The following is an 18,560-nucleotide window of genomic DNA, read 5'->3' as shown; positions in this document are numbered from 1 at the left end:
CATACAAGGGGAAACTGAACAGAGTCATCAAACTGTTCACCTTATCACTGAATTTTACATAGCGAAGTACATTATGAAGGAGCAGTCTAATAAATGTGGAATCTTTGGATGACAGCAGGTATTTTTCATTCACAGCAGTTTTGTTTCTATTGCAGTGTTTTCTCTAGCATGAGTGCTGCACACGTTGGGTCGCTGGGGTTCTTTGACATAATGGGCTCGGCATGTAATGCACATGGCAAAACATGGTGGATTAGGGTAGGAGCGGATTTCAAGGAACGAAAAGTGAACTTGTGCAAGACAAATTTAGGTGGAAAGATTAACTTTATTTCCAGTGCGACGAGGTTTATTGTTGCCGATAACGTTGCAATAACGTTACGTAAAGGTAGGCACTGCAAGGGCTTTTCGTAGCACGGGGCTCACTCGCGATCACGGCACGATACTTCGTCTTCCTCTTCAGTTGGCACATACACAGGGGCGGCCTCTGCTTCATTACACCAGCAGTTGTTTCCGTTGCAGTACATGGCAGATCCTTAGGTGTGGCAGGGCCCCTTCATTTAAAGTGGTTGAGACATCAAATTTGTGGCTTGCGCGTTGTTTGTTTCAAACGTTTCTTATTGCTCCATAAAGCATGATACACGCTGGAAGGATCATATATTCTCGGTAAATAATTTAATATCGCATTATTTATGTGCACCAATTTCGGTTTCTCGGCGCCGAGTTGGACAGTGACGTCACTGGCTAGGAAGCTTGGTCACGTGGGCCCACAAGGCTGTGACGCACGCACTGCTGCATCGTCTGCTCTCGCACACACGTTTTGTACCAGCGCAAGCAAACAAACCCACGCCGACAGTTGCCATCGCTAGCTGCGGCAGCTCCGATTCCGACTGCGTCTTCGTCCGATGCAGCTTATACTGTACTCTAGACTCGAGGCTTGCCCCGTGCTGTGGGTCACCGCTCATCGTACGTCGCTCTAATGTGGTATGACGTCACTAAAACACGTTACGCTTCCAACACAGTGACGTCGGTGTTAATCGCGCTAGCTATGGGTCTCGATCGCGAGAACGAGCATTTAGGCACTCTTTGGAAGCAAATTAAAATATATTTAACACGTTTGCTGTGTCGAACACTTCATGTTGAGTGTCCTTTCATACAGAGGAAGCCTGCAGCAGGCCTTTTATACCCTCAAAATTTGGTGTCTCAACCCCTTTAAGTAAAATTTAGATTTGGCGCATCCAGATCAGTCAACAGGCACAACCGATTTGCTCAGATTTGTCAGCGCAGCACACACCGCAACAATTTTGTCAAGTTGTGTTAGAGTGTCCTCGCTTTGCACTGCTAGCAGATCAATAGGGATGGTGCTTGAAAGAATTTTGTACTTTCGCCTCAGCAAACCTATCACACGTTCCACGTGGATGCGCACATTCGCAATTTTCCTAGTTTTTTCAACCTCCCAGGCTGATAGCTGAGGTTTGCCCCTTGTGAATGCAGGAACCTCAAGGCGTGCACGATGAATGCCTACGGCATCACCAATCGTGAATCCTCTGTCGGCGAGCACCGTGTCACCTGGGAGAAGGTGGTTCAACATTCCACTCGACTCTGTTATAAGCTTGTCGCTTGTCCTGCCTCCCCACCCTTTGGAAATGAAAGTGATTGCTCCCTGAGGTGCTATTCCTATCAGATATTTTGCCGTGTTGTGGTGCTTATACCGCGACCACGTCTGTGACCTAGGGAGCATTGACGAAGGGCGCTCAATGAATATCTCGAAGCAGTCTATAATGACTGCCACACTCGTGCCAAATGCTTTTCTGAAGGCCATTGGCATGGTCTGCTGCAATTGTTCACGACTGGGCCAGTCCACCAGCTGTTTTAGTCGTACATGCATGGCCGCGATCCACCGGTTGACTACTCGTGTTGCTGTGGCTTGGCTGACCTGAAAGATAAAGCCAGTCACTATTATAAAGCAAACAGGGCCATCTTGCCACCAAATGTTAGCCCACGAGAGTATTATAACATATACGTGATGCCAACTGTAAATAAGTGCTCGCAACAATACAAATTCCACCAGTCCACTTACCTCAAATCTATACGCCAGGTCCTGCAAGGGCACTCCTAGTCGCAGCCTCACAAGTGTGAGCACAAGCTCTTCGAACTTAGTAAGCACATTGTTTGCGCTGTGCGACACACCACTCTCGAGAAGCGCGAACAGCGCTATCAAAACTGTGTAGCTTGGTAGGCCAGTGTAAAATTTTACACGGTTGTCGTCTTGCTCCAATGAAGCTTTAGACAACTGAAGTCTACGCAAAGAGCCCTTCACTTCGTTTAGCTCTGCACGTAGGGCCTGGTTGTCGCCTTCGAAGCTGTTTAATGCACTGCTTGTGATATCTGTTTGGGTTTCAGCGTCCTTTAGCACTGAAAGAAACATACAGACAATACATTACTACGCGTGTCATATTCAGGTGCAGGCTGCTATGAGATATGTGCCACTGTACTTACATGACGTGGTGTTCACTGAAGCTTCAGCCGTCGAAGTGGTGGCTTGAACACCAGCCTCAGAGAACTTCACATCTGATAAATAAATAAATAATGCAAGAATGTAACACTTGTACTCAGCATGGTGCTGAAAACCTCTGGTTTGCTGCAATTGCATGAATGCAGTACTCACAGGATGCGCCATCCACTGCAGCTCCAGCAGTAGAACCAGTTTCAGCTGAGACTGGGGCCCTGCCTACCTCAGGTGATGGCATGGATGGTGGGTCTGCGGTGAGGCATTAACAGTCATTTAAATTGTGTTCTTAAGGTGCTCAGGCCCTTTGCAACTGTGCAAACAAAGTTCACTCACGAAATATGTCAGCTGCAGTATCGGCATCTTGTGGTACAGTTGCAGCTGGTACTTGTTGCAGCATTGTTGGGCCTGCATTAAAGTGTTATCATTGGCATTTCACAACCATCAACCTTGTTTCTGCAACAACTCGGGCGCATCAAAACTGCACATATCCTGTATACACACAATAAGGCGCCTACAGCTCCAGAAAGAGAAGCACCCAATAGGTCATGCTGGGCGACCGTCGGATATGCGACACTGCTTACTGCAAGAAATGGGGTAGATGATGGGCCACCTGCAGTGAGGTTGTTCTTGACAGAAAGACTAATCATGCAACCATTAACTGCATGCAAACTCAAAGAAATGCAAGAAATGGGGTAGATGATGGGCCACCTGCAGTGAGGTTGTTCTTGACAGAGAGACTAATCATGCAACAATTAACTGCATGCAAACTCAAAGAACATAGGGAACAATAATAATTCCATTACAAGCACGCTGTAATGTTATGTCCAGTCTAAATGAACAGCTTACACAGGGCACTGACCTGAATCATTTATTGTGCAATGAGACATATGTGACTCATTGCCTTGGTCATTTTGTACTGCAATGGGACTTGCAAGTGGTGTGCCTGCATAAAAACAAAGATGTTAAGACGCTGAATGTCATTAAAGGAAATATTCCCCTTGTATGAATCAGCCATTTTACTTGTGACAGTACTGTTCACAGCACTCTGCTGTGCATTCAACATTGTAGTCAAGGGTCGCAGCACTCTGCTATCGGCCTTTTGGACCACCTTTGGAGTCGCAGCCCTCTTGCAACGTCGCTGGTGCCTGAAATAAAATGTACCTCTCTGTAAAAATGTCTACGTTGTACTCATTACCACTACTTGCATTGATGATTCTACCTCTACAACTGCTTGCTATTTGTCACAGTGCTGGCACCAGTTCTCACAAATTTGTATTCTCTTGGAAACTGAAACCCGCCTACTCTCTGCAGACACAACTATTCTCAAAATAATGCTAACTTGGAAGTAACTGATTGGAATGCATTACTTGATGACTATGTAACTTATACTACGTAACTGCAGTCGGGAGTGCAATATAAAACATAGCTGCTGTATCAACACAGTGTCCGCCAGCACCTCTTAGGTCTCAGCTATTTTTAAAGTCTGGGTTTGCTGTGCGCTACCAGAAAGAGCACATACATACATACCTTTCTTCAGATCGAGTTGTTGACTTTGTGTCATACCCTAGGTGCAAGCTTGGCGCCCAGTCCGGGTTCGTCAGATCCATTAAGTAGGATGGCCTGCCTGCAAGTATGAACGAGACTGCGTTTGCACAACAAAACAAGTTCCTTGAAAACTGACGCATTTCTAACAAGAATAGCCACTGGTTGCAGTAGCAAGAAGTCTAGCCATTACTTGAGGCCACAACTGCACGACAACCAGCTTTTACACAAAAATCACGCAGTGTGCTAAGGGCTCTCGGGCAAAATAACTTCAAACAGCAGAATCAGCAGTACGACAGGCTTCGCTCGTTTCCGGAACAATTACGCCAGCATCATAAACACGAACAGGCATGATGTCATAGCATTAGTTAATTTCTGGGGTTTTACATGCCAAGACCACTTCGAGTTCTTGCTTTAGCGCAACTCAGTTTGAGTATGAAGGAAAAAAGGGAACAGGTGACAGAATACGATGCACCAACTTGCCCAATCTACAGTACTTCTGAACCACTTCGAGGCACGTCGCAGCGGGGGACTGCGGAATGATTCTGACCACCTGGGGTTCTTTAACGTGCACCCAATACACGGTACACGGGCGTTTTTGCGGTTCACCCCATCCCATCAAAATGCGGCTGGCGTGGCCGGGATTTCGTACCGCGAAATCGCGCTTAGCTGCGCAACGCTCTAGCCGCTAAGCCACCACGGCGGGTGTCTTGGCATTTAGTGCAACTCAGTTTGAGTGAAAGGGAACAGGAGAAGGCGGCAGAGTAGCAACCACCGTGTTGTCTTTTACTACAGTTCACTACCTAAAGCAAGCCTTCAAACGTTATGCTAACCACATACGCTACAGCATTACTAGCATCGATCACGTGCAAGCCCTACCCTTCAAATTCGCGCTGCGTAATTTGTAGCAGAACGACAAATATGCACTCACCAGAAACGAAGTGCTCGCTGCAGACTTTGTAGTGGGTAGCGTCTGTATTAATGTCACCCCGGTAGAGGCGACGAAACCATTCCGCTCGACGCTTCGTTGAGATCTCTAAGGTCTGGCTGCATTGCCAACGAACAACATTCGGCACAGAAAAAAAACTAAGCTTCTTCGTGTTCTCACCAGAGTCAGTTTTCCGCCGCGACTCGTTGTTGCATCCGAACACAGCGCAATTAACCATGATTAAAATGATTGCCGAGGTCCTTGAGATTGCAATGCCTGCTGCTGCACTTCAAAGCACCACGAAACGAAAGCATTCCCCCAAGGATATGGCGGCCGGAAGCGCAAAGCTCGCCGCGCCGGCCTGAGCCCTTCCGGTCATGCTGCACGGGATCACAGTGTTGCTTACGCGTGAATACCACCTATAAAGCAAATAAAGCAATTAGTCGTCGCTCATTCGAAAACCACATTGAATGTAGGTACACTCTATCACTCTATCATTGTCGTCTTTATGCATTCACACTTAATTTACATTGAGTAAAATGCTGATGGAATAAAGATCGTCATCATCCTTGGTGTAATCATAATTATAACTATTAGGCATTTTATTCGCTGTTGGATTCCTTTGGCTAAAGCAAGGCAATTGCATATTATGCAAAGTGCTTGCTCTCCCGCCACCCTAAAAATCCCCCCCCCCACCCCCTGGCAGAGATTCTGCGTGCGCTACTGAGCCCAGATGTGTTCTCAGTCTGCTTCAGTGGGAGTATAGTTACTAACACAGTGAATGATCATGAATCGGTGTGTTTTTAGAAAGTGCCTTAATTATGCAGCTGTGCATAATGCTATACTCTCTTCTAGCACTGATTTCTTGACATGTGCCTTCAAAAAATGAAGTCAACTGCATGACATATTATGAGACAGAATTGTCTAAGTTATTCAAATGAAAAATCAACCTGGTGAAAGCTTCTTGAATGTTGCTGAACAACACATACAAGTTAGGGAATGCGTTGGAAAGCCTACGTGACCTGGCTTTAATTCAAGTTGCATGCCTCAATGAAATATTGCATTGAGAATTATTTTATGCCGGTAAGTGCACACATATTTGTGTTTATTTCTGATGTTCTTCGTTAATTACTTTCTTGGTTCAGTGCATATATTTATAAAGCAAGAGATACTGGCTTGTTATTTCTTTGCATTAGCAAATTACAATATTCGTTTAACAGCACACCTAACATAAATGAGCACACTAAACGCTGATTGGCAGCAAAACACGTACTTGTCTTTTGAATATCCCAGCTTATGTTTTAGTGTGTGCAGTTCGAACACGATTCTTGAAAAGCACTACTTGACTGTTACAAGTATCTGATGTACAATTACTCAGCACAGCCGACAGATCCAAACTATTGCAGACTGGTACTTACCAGACAATGCAAATCTAATCATGCCTCAGTATTTTTGTTTTATTTTCTTGGGTTGCCACACGGCATAATGTCAGTATGCCTAAGGACTGTAGAGGTGGATGCCGAGTACACATATTAAGGAGGGGGGGGGGGGGGGGGGCTTTGGCATGAACACTGGTAAAGGAAGTATTATTTGTAGGGGTGGAAGAATATTTGAAGTTTTGGATGTGAATCGAACATTACATGCTAACTATTCGTATTCTCAAATAATTAACTATTCAGCATTTTTGATTAAGTAAAACTAGGCAAATACTTCGCAGTAACCAAGTGTTAAAGTTGTTAGTGTTCACCATCTGCTAACAAAGTATCACAAGTTATCACAAGTGAAACAACAAAAGTTTTCGAAGCAATGCAGAAACAACATTGGTAATACAAACTGTGTTTTTGGTTTCATGATGGACGGCTACATGACAACTCCTGATTTTTTATTATAGTCTATCATTTAATTTTATTGACAGTCTAAGCGTGTAAATTTTTTATAACCAGTGATTTTTTTCTTGCAACCTGTCCTTTTACATGTCTTTACAGCAAAACAGTCCTCCTGCAGCTTTCGTCTTCCGTTTTTTTTTCGGCAACCATTTATTTAGTACTTTTTTACAGCTAGTCATACAGCAGCTATTTATTCCTAGAACTCTTGTTTGCCACCAGGCTCTAAAGATTTTGAGAGGTGTTTGTGCAGTGTTTTTTAAATCACAATTAGTGAACTTGTGTTTAAAAGTAATCCTAATCTTCCCTAATAGTTAGCAGTATTTTTCTTTTTTTTTTGTAGTCAGTACAAGCACGGTGCTTAATTATATCAAGATAAATATGCCTGCTGTAAATGTATTCGTCTGTATTCGACTATTCAACACTTACTATTCCCATTAGAAAAAATTTTCATTTGCCAACCTCTAATTATTTGCATTGAAGTAGTGAAGAGTTTGACGGAAGCTCGTCTGGTCTGGTCGAAAGAGGCATGGTAAGTAGTTTAAATGCAAACCATTAAAAATGAAAAATTAGAGATGGTTCAACTGGAGCTTTGTTCACAATCATGGCTCTCAGGTAGGAGCTGAAACATTTAATATGTTTATTTTTGTGGTTGGCATTCAATTTTCAATTGATTATTATAATTAATTGCATTCATCAAGTCCTAAAGAAGAGGCAATGTATTTGGAGTACTACTCTAAATTTTGTTTCTATTGCCAAGTTTTTTTTTATGTAACTTGATTCACCACACCAGGTACAACTCATACATATTCAATCTTTCAAGGACTTCACTACTAGTGGAGGGTGTTATTCTGTGCTTGCACAATTATTTTCAGAGATTTCCAGCAAATATGTAGTCCTCATAAACAGTACCTAAATAATTTTAGCCTATGTGGTTATTCATTAACCATGTTAATGGATAGTTACCTTCCGGTTAACCTCCCTGCCTTTCGCATCTCATTTATCTCTCTCTCATGTAGGCTTCATCAACTACTGACACGACGCGGCCTTGGCAAACTTGTGAGCCCACAAATTTGAGCATGCAGTAACCCCCCTCCATATTTGTTTTGATAAAGGCTTCTCCTTTGGTGCTACTCTGGATTCACCCTGTTTCCTGTGATTACCACCATGGGCTTCAAGGCAGACAACCGTAGGAAAACTTTTCATGCACAAACGTGGTTCTTTCACACTTTTGCTGATAAAGACGGATATTGAAATCAAGCGTGCCATACCAGGCATGTTGGTCACAGACAGAACTGCGGGGGGGGGGGGGGGGGGGGGGCGCTGAAAGTATTCATCTAGTGGACACGTCCATTTCATCTGTCGCTGAAGTGTTGATTGACTGGGGCACCTGTCTCCCACTCACGTGTGCCCCAGCCCAGCCATTAAGAACTTTAGCAGCAGTTGAAATGGTTACGTCCGTTTGGTTGATACTTGCAGAATACACCCCCTGTGCTCTGTTCCATCTTTTTGCCCTTCCGTATGTAATTTACTCAGTAAACTACTTGTTCATATGTTCGTTATCTTAATCAATGTTCAAATAGCTCAACGCTTAAATAGGTATGTACAAGTAAGGCACTATAAACCCAAGCAGTTGGGTTGGTGATTGCCACCATACAGACTCAACCAATGGCTTCACTGTAGCTTTCCATGGTAACTTTACTGCACTTTGAATGTAGAGAAGGTGGAATATAAAAATAGACTAGCATTTCTCTCATGTGCATCACCCCCTCCACTTTGTGTTGTTACAATCAGTATATTCAACCCAAACGAAGTACTAACAAAAACGAATTGACACTAATTTCATTTCACTGCCTAATTTTTAGAGGTGTAGCAAGACTCTTCAATTGCATTACCAGATGTTACTCAGGTTTCAGCTATCAAGGCCTTATGGCACGTTCGGACGTTATCTGAACTGAGTAAACGCCACAGATTGCAAAATTTCTCGATACATTTGCACAGCTTCCTTCACCTTTAGTTTTGAATTAAAGCCAGCATTTCTCTTGTGACCATCTTTAAAGAGCTTGCAGTAATGTATACCTAACATAAAAGATGGGTGCTTTGTAGTGCTAGCATGCTCTGTCCTAGAGTACATTGTTGTATGGAAAATGTGCCGACACACAAGCCCGACAAATGCCACATCAAGCATTGGTGTTTGCTACTCCACCTGGTGTTTCAATTTTACAGCATGTGCACATTTTACCTTAGCACCAGTAAAAAGGGTCCAAAGCTCTTCCTGAAAACTCTCACAAGCACTTATCACAATCAATTCCCCATATAAGTGGTTTTGCTGAAGAGAATACAGGGATACAAGCATAATTAGACACTGAGGAATGCGGGTAGGAACACTTTATTTTCAGCACACATGTTTTTTTGATGAACTGCTTCTATACTGGTGAAATCTGTGCTTTTAATAAAAGTACACCATGCTGCTTCACGACTCCATGCCAACTGCAAGTATCCTGTACCAGGAAGTCAAACCAAGACGTGGGATGTTCAGTCTGTCAAAAATAAAAACGAGTGTGAAACGTTGACGATTAAAAGGTAAAGTACACTTAAGAAAACAAACAGCACAAGAACAAATCCAACGAATCAGAATTACATTTGAGAGCAAACATATACTTTCTATGGCACAGTGAAGAAACCTTATTCCTCCAACATTTTTCTTTTTTTTTTGTGAGAAAAGATGAAAGTTCACGTGTTCTATCCCATTTTGTTATATTTCACCTTTTCACACACAAAAAGATGTCTTAACGTGCCCAACTGTCTTTGCATATCCATTTCTCTGCTCTCACGCCGTAATACCTACAGTTAAAGGTCGTAGTAATTCTTAGCTTGAATGAACCAACACCAACTATGTGCACTGTGCTAGTAAACATGGCAATGTAAGTCAAGTTCAAGCACAGCACATTCAGTGCTATATACGTTTGTTCTTGATTGTAGGTAAGATAAATAAAAGGAAGGCATGTTAATAAGAATGGTCCTTGATGCGCTATGCAGAAGTGCTCTCCCATTTGGACAGAAGTTAAGCGCAACCGCAATGAACAAGAAGACAACTTATACAGCCTTTCAAATCTAGGGACTCGATGTGCTGGAGATTTTTCTGAATTCATGGTAAAAAATCTAGATGCTAAAGGTGACGCATATATAAATAGGTCTCTGCTCAAACTGGTAATGCTATGTGTAGCTTAGTTTTACAAAATGTGCCCTACCACTGGTCTCCCAAGCTGAGGCTGCAGTCCAGTTGCAACTGCAAATCACCCAATTACGTCTAGAGCACACTTGAGCAAAACGCAGGCAAAAATTACTGCACCACTGAGAATGTACTAGAGGCTTCAACAAAGCAGCTGACAGCCTGCATGGACTGGAGCAAGAGAAGTGCGTTTTGGGTCTAGGTGTGCACAGCTTGCAGTTGCTCATGGATGCTATTTAATATATTTACATATTTCACTTACTTGTTGGTTTCAGACAAGAAATATAATGTATTTTGTATCCTTTACACTGTTAAATACTCAAACCCAGGATACCACAGGTCTGTTTTTGGCATCTGATTTCTTCTCAGAAAACTACCCCTCTAAAAAAATTTCACAGGTACTTAACCCCAACCTCTCTTGAGAAGAGCCTGGTTTTTTAACATGACAAGGCCACTATTTACACAGTGACTCCTTGCGATGTGATGTACGTAAGCACTTTAAAAGGAAAGGAAAATTTAATAGCAGTATGACAGGTACACAACAAAGCAAAGTGCCTGCTTTCACCCACGTATTCAATGTTTGCTTGTCTAATTTTCATTTTCTCTACAAAAATGCAACAGGCGAAGCTGACTGCTCTGTTTAAATCAGGGGACAGAAATGACATGTCAAATTATCGGCCGGTGTCAGTGCTCCCTGTCACATCAAAAGGCTTAGAGAAGGTTATCTGTAAAAGAGTTGTGTCATCACACCAACAGCCAACAAAAGTTGTCGAAACATCATTCTGGCGGAAAAATATGCTTTGAGACTAGAACGTTGAGACTGGTAGGGTTCGGCGCTGGCTGAAACCCTACACTCTCGATTCGCGTGACCCCTACCCAATATCGGTATGCTTCACCGCAATACACAAACTGCGGTGATACAACAGTGGTCGAACATTCTGGTGCAAACGTTTCGACAAGAGAGCTTGCCTTAACCAGCTTTTCTTGGCAGTTTTCATATATGTGGGTACACCTGCCAATACACTTATTACGCTCCTCGGCGCGCGTAATGTGATGGGTGAAGGCGAGTGCGCGCGTACATAGTTAAGGAACATATATGATGATGATGATGATGATGATTATTGGCATCCCCTTTGAAACGGGGTGGCGACAAATAGTCACCTAGCCTGCTTGATTTAATCAGGTATACTACACATGTTCTTTATCTAGCATTTTTGTATACCTTTTTCAAAAATTTAGCTTGTACCGCTGCCTATGATTTTAAGAGATCAGGTCGTATCCATCTTTTCCCTGCTTTTTTTCCACCAGTACTCTAATCGTCTCTTGCTGATCTCTACGGCTGATCTGTTTATGTTTCCTTCCACTTTAAACCCAAGCGCTTCTGGGAGTTGCACGTTACCTACGGTTCTCGCTGGGTGGATCCCGTCGCATTCCATTAGGATGTGCTGAGTGGTCTCTGGATCTTTACTGCAGCATACACATGTCTCATCTAGTTCCGAATATTTGTTCCGATATGTTTTCGTCCTTAGGCAACCGGCTCGAGCCTCGAATAGCAAGGCACTGCCCTTTGTGTTATCGTACAGATTTTCCCTTCTAATTTCTTTCTTCTCATTCTTGTAAATCTCCATTGTCCTTTTCGTTTCCATTCTTTGCATCCAATTCACGGTCTCTATTTCTCTCACTTTCTTTCTGATGACCCCTGGTTGTCTATTTACAGTTTCGATTATCCTGTACTTGGTTGCCAACTTCCTTGACCTCTTCCTCCATTCTGTGTCCACGCTTTTCATGTAGAGATACTTGTGCACTTTAGCCGCCCATTTATTTTCATCCATGTTCCTGAGCCTTTCTTCAAAACTAATTTTGCTTTGTGCTTCTCTGACTTCAAAAGAGGCCCAACCCATGTCTCCATGCACTGCCTCATTTGTCGTATTACCGTGTGCTCCCAAAGCCAACCGGCCTGCTGATCTTTGGTTAACTTCCAAACCCGCCAATATATCCGATTTTAAGCATATGATGGCATTTGCGAATGTTAGCGCTGGCACCATTACTCCTTTCCAGATTCCACGCACCACCTCATACTTATTGTGGCCCCACAGTGCTCTGTGTTTCATTAATGCTGCATTCCGCTTCCCCTTTATTTTCAGATTATCTTGGTGGTTGCTTGAGTAATTCTTTCCTTCGTTTATGTGTACGCCGAGGTACTTATATTGCTTCACTATGGGTATTACTTGCTGTTGAATTGACACCACGAAGTTACTCGTGTGTTCATTAAAGATCATAATCCCTGATTTCTCTGTGCTAAACTTAAGGCCTAGATTTGTCGCTGCGTTCCCACAGATATTCGCAAGTATCTGTAACTCTTTTTTATTGTCCGCTAGTAGCACAATGTCGTCTGCGTACATCAATCCAGGGACCTTCTGTTGCACCATTTGTCCATTACGCATGTAGGATAAATCAAAACCTAATTCGCTGTTTTCCAGTCGTCTTTCTATGCCCTTGACGTAAAGCGTGAACAACAATGGTGACAGAGGGCATCCTTGCTTCAATCCTTGGTGAATTCCCACCATTTCATTTCCTTTTCGGCCTTCCCATGCCACTTGTACTTGGTTGTCTCGATATATCTCCCTCAGCAGCTCCACGAAATCGTCATCTATGCCTTCGTATTGAAGAATATCCCACAACAATTCCCTGTCTACGTTGTCATAAGCTCCTTTAATATCTAGAAATGCTACCCATAAAGGTCTTTTCTGAGCTACTGAAATCTCTATGCACTGAGTTAGTACAAACATATTGTCTTCTAAGCGTCTGCCTGGCCTGAACCCATTCTGAACCCCCAATACACCGTTTTCCTCCACCCACTTCGACAGTTCTAATTTTATGGCTTGCATTGCCATTCTATATATCACCGACGTTACTGTAACTGGCCTGTACGAGCTCGTCTTATCCTTATCTCCTTTGCCTTTGTAGATGAGATTCATCTTGCTTTCACGCCATCCAACGGGAATATTCTTTGTTCTAATCACTTGCTCTATGGCATTAGTCAGCAGTGCCTTGCTTTTTGGACCGAGGTTTTTGATTAGCTGTATTGGGATTTCATCGGGTCCTGCTGCCGTGTTGTTAGGGACATTTTCTGCTGCCTTTTTCCAATAGAAGCTTTCTATGCTGAATTTTGATCTCTCAAGCCTCTCTGTTGTTGCTGGATCTGTTGTCTGAACTACACTTTTTCTCGTACCGAAGTTATGCCTGATAACGTCTGTGATGTACCGCAGCGCATCATCGCCTTCATAGATGTTACCGTCTTCATCCCTTATAGCCGTTTGCGAGTTTCTAGTTGGAGCTCCGAGTGCTTTTATATGGTTCCAGAATCTTTTTGGGGCGCCTTTGTCTCTTTTGTGAATGTTATGCACCCAACGTTCACTTGCGCATTTAATTTTCTCTTGCACGAGCTCACTCACAACCCTTTTCTTTTCTCTGTATGTATTCCATCTAAGGAGCACCTCTTCTTCTTGTAATCCCAACTTTTTGGCTTCTCGATGAACCCTAGATGCCTCTTTACGCTCTTCTATAGCTTGTTTAATTTCCTTGTTCCACCACTTACGTGGTTTCCTCTTTCCAATCCAACAATTGTATTGCCGTGTCCGCCTTATTTCATGCTGCATAACCTCCACCAGTTCCTTATATTCCCAGACTGCTGTAGGAAAAGCCTCAATTTTCTTCTCTATGTTGTTTGCGATCTCTGTTATTTGCTCGTCATTCATTTTTAAAAACTCTGAAGCTATTGGTTCATGTTCTGAGCTGATATCTTTCCCAAACTTTAATGCTAAACGTCTATGATCGCTTCCCAGGCTATATTTTCCATTTTCGTCTATTATCATTTGTTCCAGTTGTTCGTAGACCATTTCTGAGACTAAGGCGTAGTCGATACATGACTGCCTGTTTCCGCATTGCCACGTTACCTGTCCATGACACTTATTCTCCCTGTTAACTACTATAAGGTTCTGTTCATCACACAAATCCAGCACTAGAGAGCCGTTGTAATCAGTATATCCGTCTAAATCGTCCATGTGCGCGTTCATATCTCCCACTAATATCACCTGGCCCGAGTTACTGAACTCATTAATATCGCTTCTAATGCAATCGACCAATTCCATATTTTTTTCCCTGCTATCACTACCTGTCCATAGGTAAGCTACTCCCAGCCACGTCTTTTTACCTTGCCATGTACCACTAATCCATAAATGCTCTTTACATGTCTCGTTTACCCTTCGCCACTTCAGACCTCGCCTAATTAGTACGCCTACGCCTCCGCCTTTCCTTGACCCGGTCATTCTGTTGCACCCTTCCCATACAAAGTTGTCAATAACAGGCGGCTGCTCCAAATCTCGTAGATGCGTTTCGGTCAAGGCGTACACGCTAATCGCTTCATCATTCAGTTGCGTTTGAATTTCCAGCCATTTTTCCTGCTTACGACCACCCTGCATGTTAATGTAGCAAATTTTACCTTCTCTATTCTTATCCCTTCTGCGTCTTTTCCTGACTTCTGGTCGCCTAATTCTGCCCTTTACTGGTGTTTCGCTATGTTCAATACTCAATTCTGCTTCCTGATTGCCTGGGGCCCGCCTAAAAAAGCTACAGCTCGTGCCGCAAATCGACTTCCGACCGGTGTTGCTACACTTCCACTAAAATGTATCCCGTCACGCACAAACGCGTCTTCGCGGCCTGCTCGGTGCACTTCTCGGTTGATGTCAATGACCGTAAAATTCATTGCTTTAGCTAGAGTCCAAATTTCCCTGTTTACTGCAAGAACTGCCCTTTCAATTTTATAACCCTGCCTTTCAACCTCTGGCACCGTGCACACCGCGATTTGTACTTCTTTTGAAACATTCCGCAGGTCGGTGACCCCTTTGGCTATTTGCTTTGTGATTCCTGCTCCTCGTCCGTTCAGTACGTCAATCACTCCGCCCATTATCACCACTAGGTGTCTCTCCTCCATTGTGTCCCACATGCGTTCCTTGGCCTTCGCTATCACCTCTCTAATCGGCTTTCCGGGAAGCGCGCTAACCTGGACTCGTTCGTCTGCCCCTACCCTCTCTGCTATCGCCGGTTCTACTTTACGCATGTTGGAATCCCCAACAAAGACAACTCGACGCTTTTCTTCCCCCTCACCGCCGAAAGCTGCCCCCGAAGTCACAATGCCCTCCCCTCCTTTCTTATCCGTGCCCTTGGCGTTGTTTTCTTCCCCGGCCGCGTCAGTGGTATCCCCTTCGTGATTATCACTGACGTTTCCGCCACTGCTTCCCGGCGTGGCGGGTTCGGCTGTCTCTGCACTCGCATCGGAGCCAGCTCCGTTCGCGCTGCTCGCCTCGATGCGTTCATCATTGCTTTGCAGAATGGTGGCGCTCAGCTGGATTTCTGCGTTAGCTAGCTTTTCTTCTGCCTCCTTCCTCTGCTTCTGCTCGATTTCAAGTTCCTTTTCTAGCTTTCCAACCCGCTTAGCTAACTTATCCTTGCACGGGACACGTAAGCATCACGGGACATGTAAGCATATACATGTCCCGTGATAGCGGCCCCTTTTCACTTTTGGTATGCTTCACTGCAATAATTTTTGGGTAAGCTTCACCGCGTAACACGTCTACTGCGGCGAAGCTGACTTTAGAAAGCCGATTCATTCAACGCATCTTACGAGGCAGGTCCGCTTATCACGCTTGGCAACGTTTGAACACCACACTTACTGCATTAATTTCTTTAGTTATTTTAATTGTATTGTCACCGTGATCCTGCAGCCCGCAGTAGCAGGCTGATACTGCGTCATAATCGTTCCAACTGCATCAGGACAGCGTGTAGCTGGTAAGCGTGCATGCAACAGGCACGGCGGCATTGGCTGTTGGGAAACTTCCGAGACGCTCTTTCGCGCAGTAATGCCATTTGTCTTATTAAAAAGAATGCAGGTGGTGATTAAATGAAATGCAGCAAAGCTGTAGAAAAGCAGTAGCAAAGCTGTTCGACCATCTCGCGCAAAAACGCGATTCAACACGATCTGGCGGAACAGCTCACCATGCCAGGATTTTCTTGCGTCCTCGTTTTTTCACGCATCATTCACTGAACCACACTACTGGATGGTTCTGTACACGTACTAACGATCCTGACGGAGGATCAGCTTTATAGCTTTATATGGGATGCCACGGCCCATTCCACGGGCCGGCTGCAATTTGACGCGGCCACGAGGCAAAATATGCGCGCAAGATAACTAACGGCAACACATCAAGCAGCTGACAGCCCCAACCTTTTATTACATGCATATAGAGTGGAAAAATGGATTACTTACTCTGTAAGAAGGCACGGAATACGGACCGCTTCACAACGCGACCGGCCCCGAAAAACAGCCGCCATGAAAATAAACGGACGTGACATCATGGGTTATAGCGGACGTGACGTCATGGGTCGCACCAAACGTTTTGGGCACCTTTTGCCTGCTGCGACCCGGTCGCCGCAGTCACGGCCTTTTGATTAACCAACTTTACGCACCTTCACCCAGCCAAGTCAATCTGTGATAGGCCTACGAGCCATGAAATTGACAATTGAATTCGAAATCAGTGGTGTATAATGAATCAATCATCATTAGACATGTTAGTTAAGAGAAAGCGATAACCGCAATCACTTCTAGCGTACAATCTTCACGCATTACCACGAATCGAGCCCAGTTTTGTGCTAGGTTAGAGCCGTCGCTTCGATGGGCGCCATCACGCGCCGGCTCCCACTAAATCGATGAAGTAGCGTGCCCGACGCTAAACCTAAACACAGTTTCCGTCTTGCGCATGCGCAGTGGCTTCGACGCTATTTCTTTAGGGCCCCAATACGTTTGAGGCCCGTATTCTAAATCTCTAATAATTGCTGGGGTTTAACGTGCCAAAACCACGATATGATTGGCTCAGGCATGACGCTGTGGGGGACTCCTGTTAATTTTGGCCACCTCGGGTGCTTTGACTTACACCTAAGTACACTGGTGTTCCTGCATTTCGCCTTGATCGAAATGCGGCCGCCGTGGCCGGGCATTAAACCCGCATCCCCGAGCCAGCAGCACGACACCTCACAAGCTAAGCTAACATGGTGGGTGTTCATTTGACGTGGTGCACTGATGTCTTCGTGGCAAACATGTTTCGATATTAGCAGAATGAGTATCTGCATCCATGACGTTACGGGCAAGCCATCTAGAAGTAAAAGCACCAGAACCCACCTTTGGCTCGGGGTCTTGCTCCCATTCTTATTTATACGTTCTCGCATACGTGGCCCATTTCCCCATGTTTGGATTCTCCTCTCTGAGGAGGATCCGATCTTACGTCCAACCTATCGAAATGAATCTCGAATCTAAGCGCGAAGAAAAATTAATCTAGCAGGAAAAGGAAAATGGCAGTAAAGCTTCGCGCCAGAAACGTGGAGTAGGTCGAAAGTTGTGCCCGGCGCGATACTTCATCCGGAACTCATGGCCATGAACACAGTGGAGCGTGTCATCCACCTGTGCTTCCCTTCTTTCATGTCGGCGCCACGATCGCCCGACGGCCCCGACCCTATGATATTGCTCTCCCTTCCTGAGCATATATCCATGTTAGTACAGTGTACCGTAAAAAACTCACTTCTCCCAGGTTCATCCCGATGCCCGGGGATCGGGTGCCTAACGGTCAAGCAGGGTGTAAGTTTAAGTGCATCAAAGATTAAAGCCACCGGCTCAGACAACGGCCGGCACCGAGAGGGCAGGAAAGACGGGGGGGGGGGGGGGGGGGGGCGTCATTTTGCGCACGCACACACGCACAGCCACGCGGCCGGCTCAGACAGCTAAAACACCGCCTTCGATATTTGCTTCTACCCGATCAGGGCCACCTCTGGAGCGTGGATTAGTGTGCCACTTATAGCCCAAACACAGATTTTCAGTAGCCAAAATATAGCCACATAGCCAACTCGTCCAAGTCGACGCCACAAAATTTTTCCCGTAGCCCAATTTGGCTATATATAGTCAAACCTGGCAACACTGGGTGGAGACAGGCAGGCACGAACGAGCGCTGTATAGAAGACCGAAATGTGTGCCTAGTTTTTCGGGAATATAAATTCAGTACTATATTTAAACACCCGGCCATGGCATTCTGTCACCACGTTTAAAAATTGCAAGAACATAAGGGGCAGCATTTAGAGTTTTCATTTGATTGCACCAAGATTATTGTTTTTTTCTATGCAGAACAAAGTGAAGCAAGTTCTTAACCTACAAGTCTTATTGAAAGAACAAAGTGCAGACATTTTCAAAACTAAGTATAACATCACTTTGCACGAGAAAAAAGAATACCAAGCACAATAGGCACGGAGAAGGGATATACCTTAAACAATACAATTAAAATATAACTAAGAATAAAAAAAAGCCGGCAGATCCCACCCCCTATGTGAATCGATGTTATGCGAAGCAGTGAGCGGAGACGCTACCAA

The 18,560-nt window shown here is 44.5% G+C and overlaps 1 protein-coding gene across 3 annotated transcripts; it reads right to left on the bottom strand.

Moving 5' to 3' along the window:
- Positions 1-302: 302 nt before the first annotated feature.
- Positions 303-5,327, bottom strand: LOC119465105 (uncharacterized). 3 transcript variants are annotated; one of them, XM_037725906.2, is made up of 9 exons: positions 4,980-5,326; positions 4,034-4,130; positions 3,527-3,651; positions 3,366-3,449; positions 2,840-2,911; positions 2,663-2,755; positions 2,494-2,565; positions 2,075-2,409; positions 303-1,930 (listed from the first exon to the last, which is right to left on the bottom strand). In XM_037725906.2, exons 1-9 carry the CDS (start codon positions 5,212-5,214, stop codon positions 1,238-1,240), a joined length of 1,806 nt encoding a protein of 601 aa, XP_037581834.1. In that variant the 5' UTR covers positions 5,215-5,326; the 3' UTR covers positions 303-1,237. The 3 variants fall into 3 exon arrangements, with proteins under 3 accessions (XP_037581834.1, XP_037581835.1, XP_037581832.1); XM_037725907.2 differs by having other exon boundaries at positions 303-2,409; positions 4,980-5,095; positions 5,157-5,313; XM_037725904.2 differs by having other exon boundaries at positions 303-2,409; positions 4,980-5,327.
- Between the last annotated feature and the right edge of the window lie 13,233 nt (positions 5,328-18,560).

The sequence above is a fragment of the Dermacentor silvarum genome, chromosome 9 (assembly GCF_013339745.2).
Source record: "Dermacentor silvarum isolate Dsil-2018 chromosome 9, BIME_Dsil_1.4, whole genome shotgun sequence".
NCBI classification, from domain to species: Eukaryota; Metazoa; Arthropoda; class Arachnida; order Ixodida; family Ixodidae; genus Dermacentor; species Dermacentor silvarum.
The sequence above is the reverse complement of the archived record's forward strand: the minus strand, read 5'-3'. Positions and strand labels throughout refer to the sequence as shown.

Coding starts and splice junctions, on each gene's coding strand:
- LOC119465105 (XM_037725904.2), bottom strand. CDS start 5,214: ATGGTTAATTGCGCTGTGTTCGGATGCAACAACGAGTCGCGGCGGAAA. Junction 4,131..4,979: donor CAGCGAGCACTTCGTTTCTG/GTGAGTGCATAT, acceptor TCATACTTGCAG/GCAGGCCATCCTACTTAATG. Junction 2,912..3,365: donor TTGCACAATAAATGATTCAG/GTCAGTGCCCTG, acceptor ACTTTAATGCAG/GCCCAACAATGCTGCAACAA.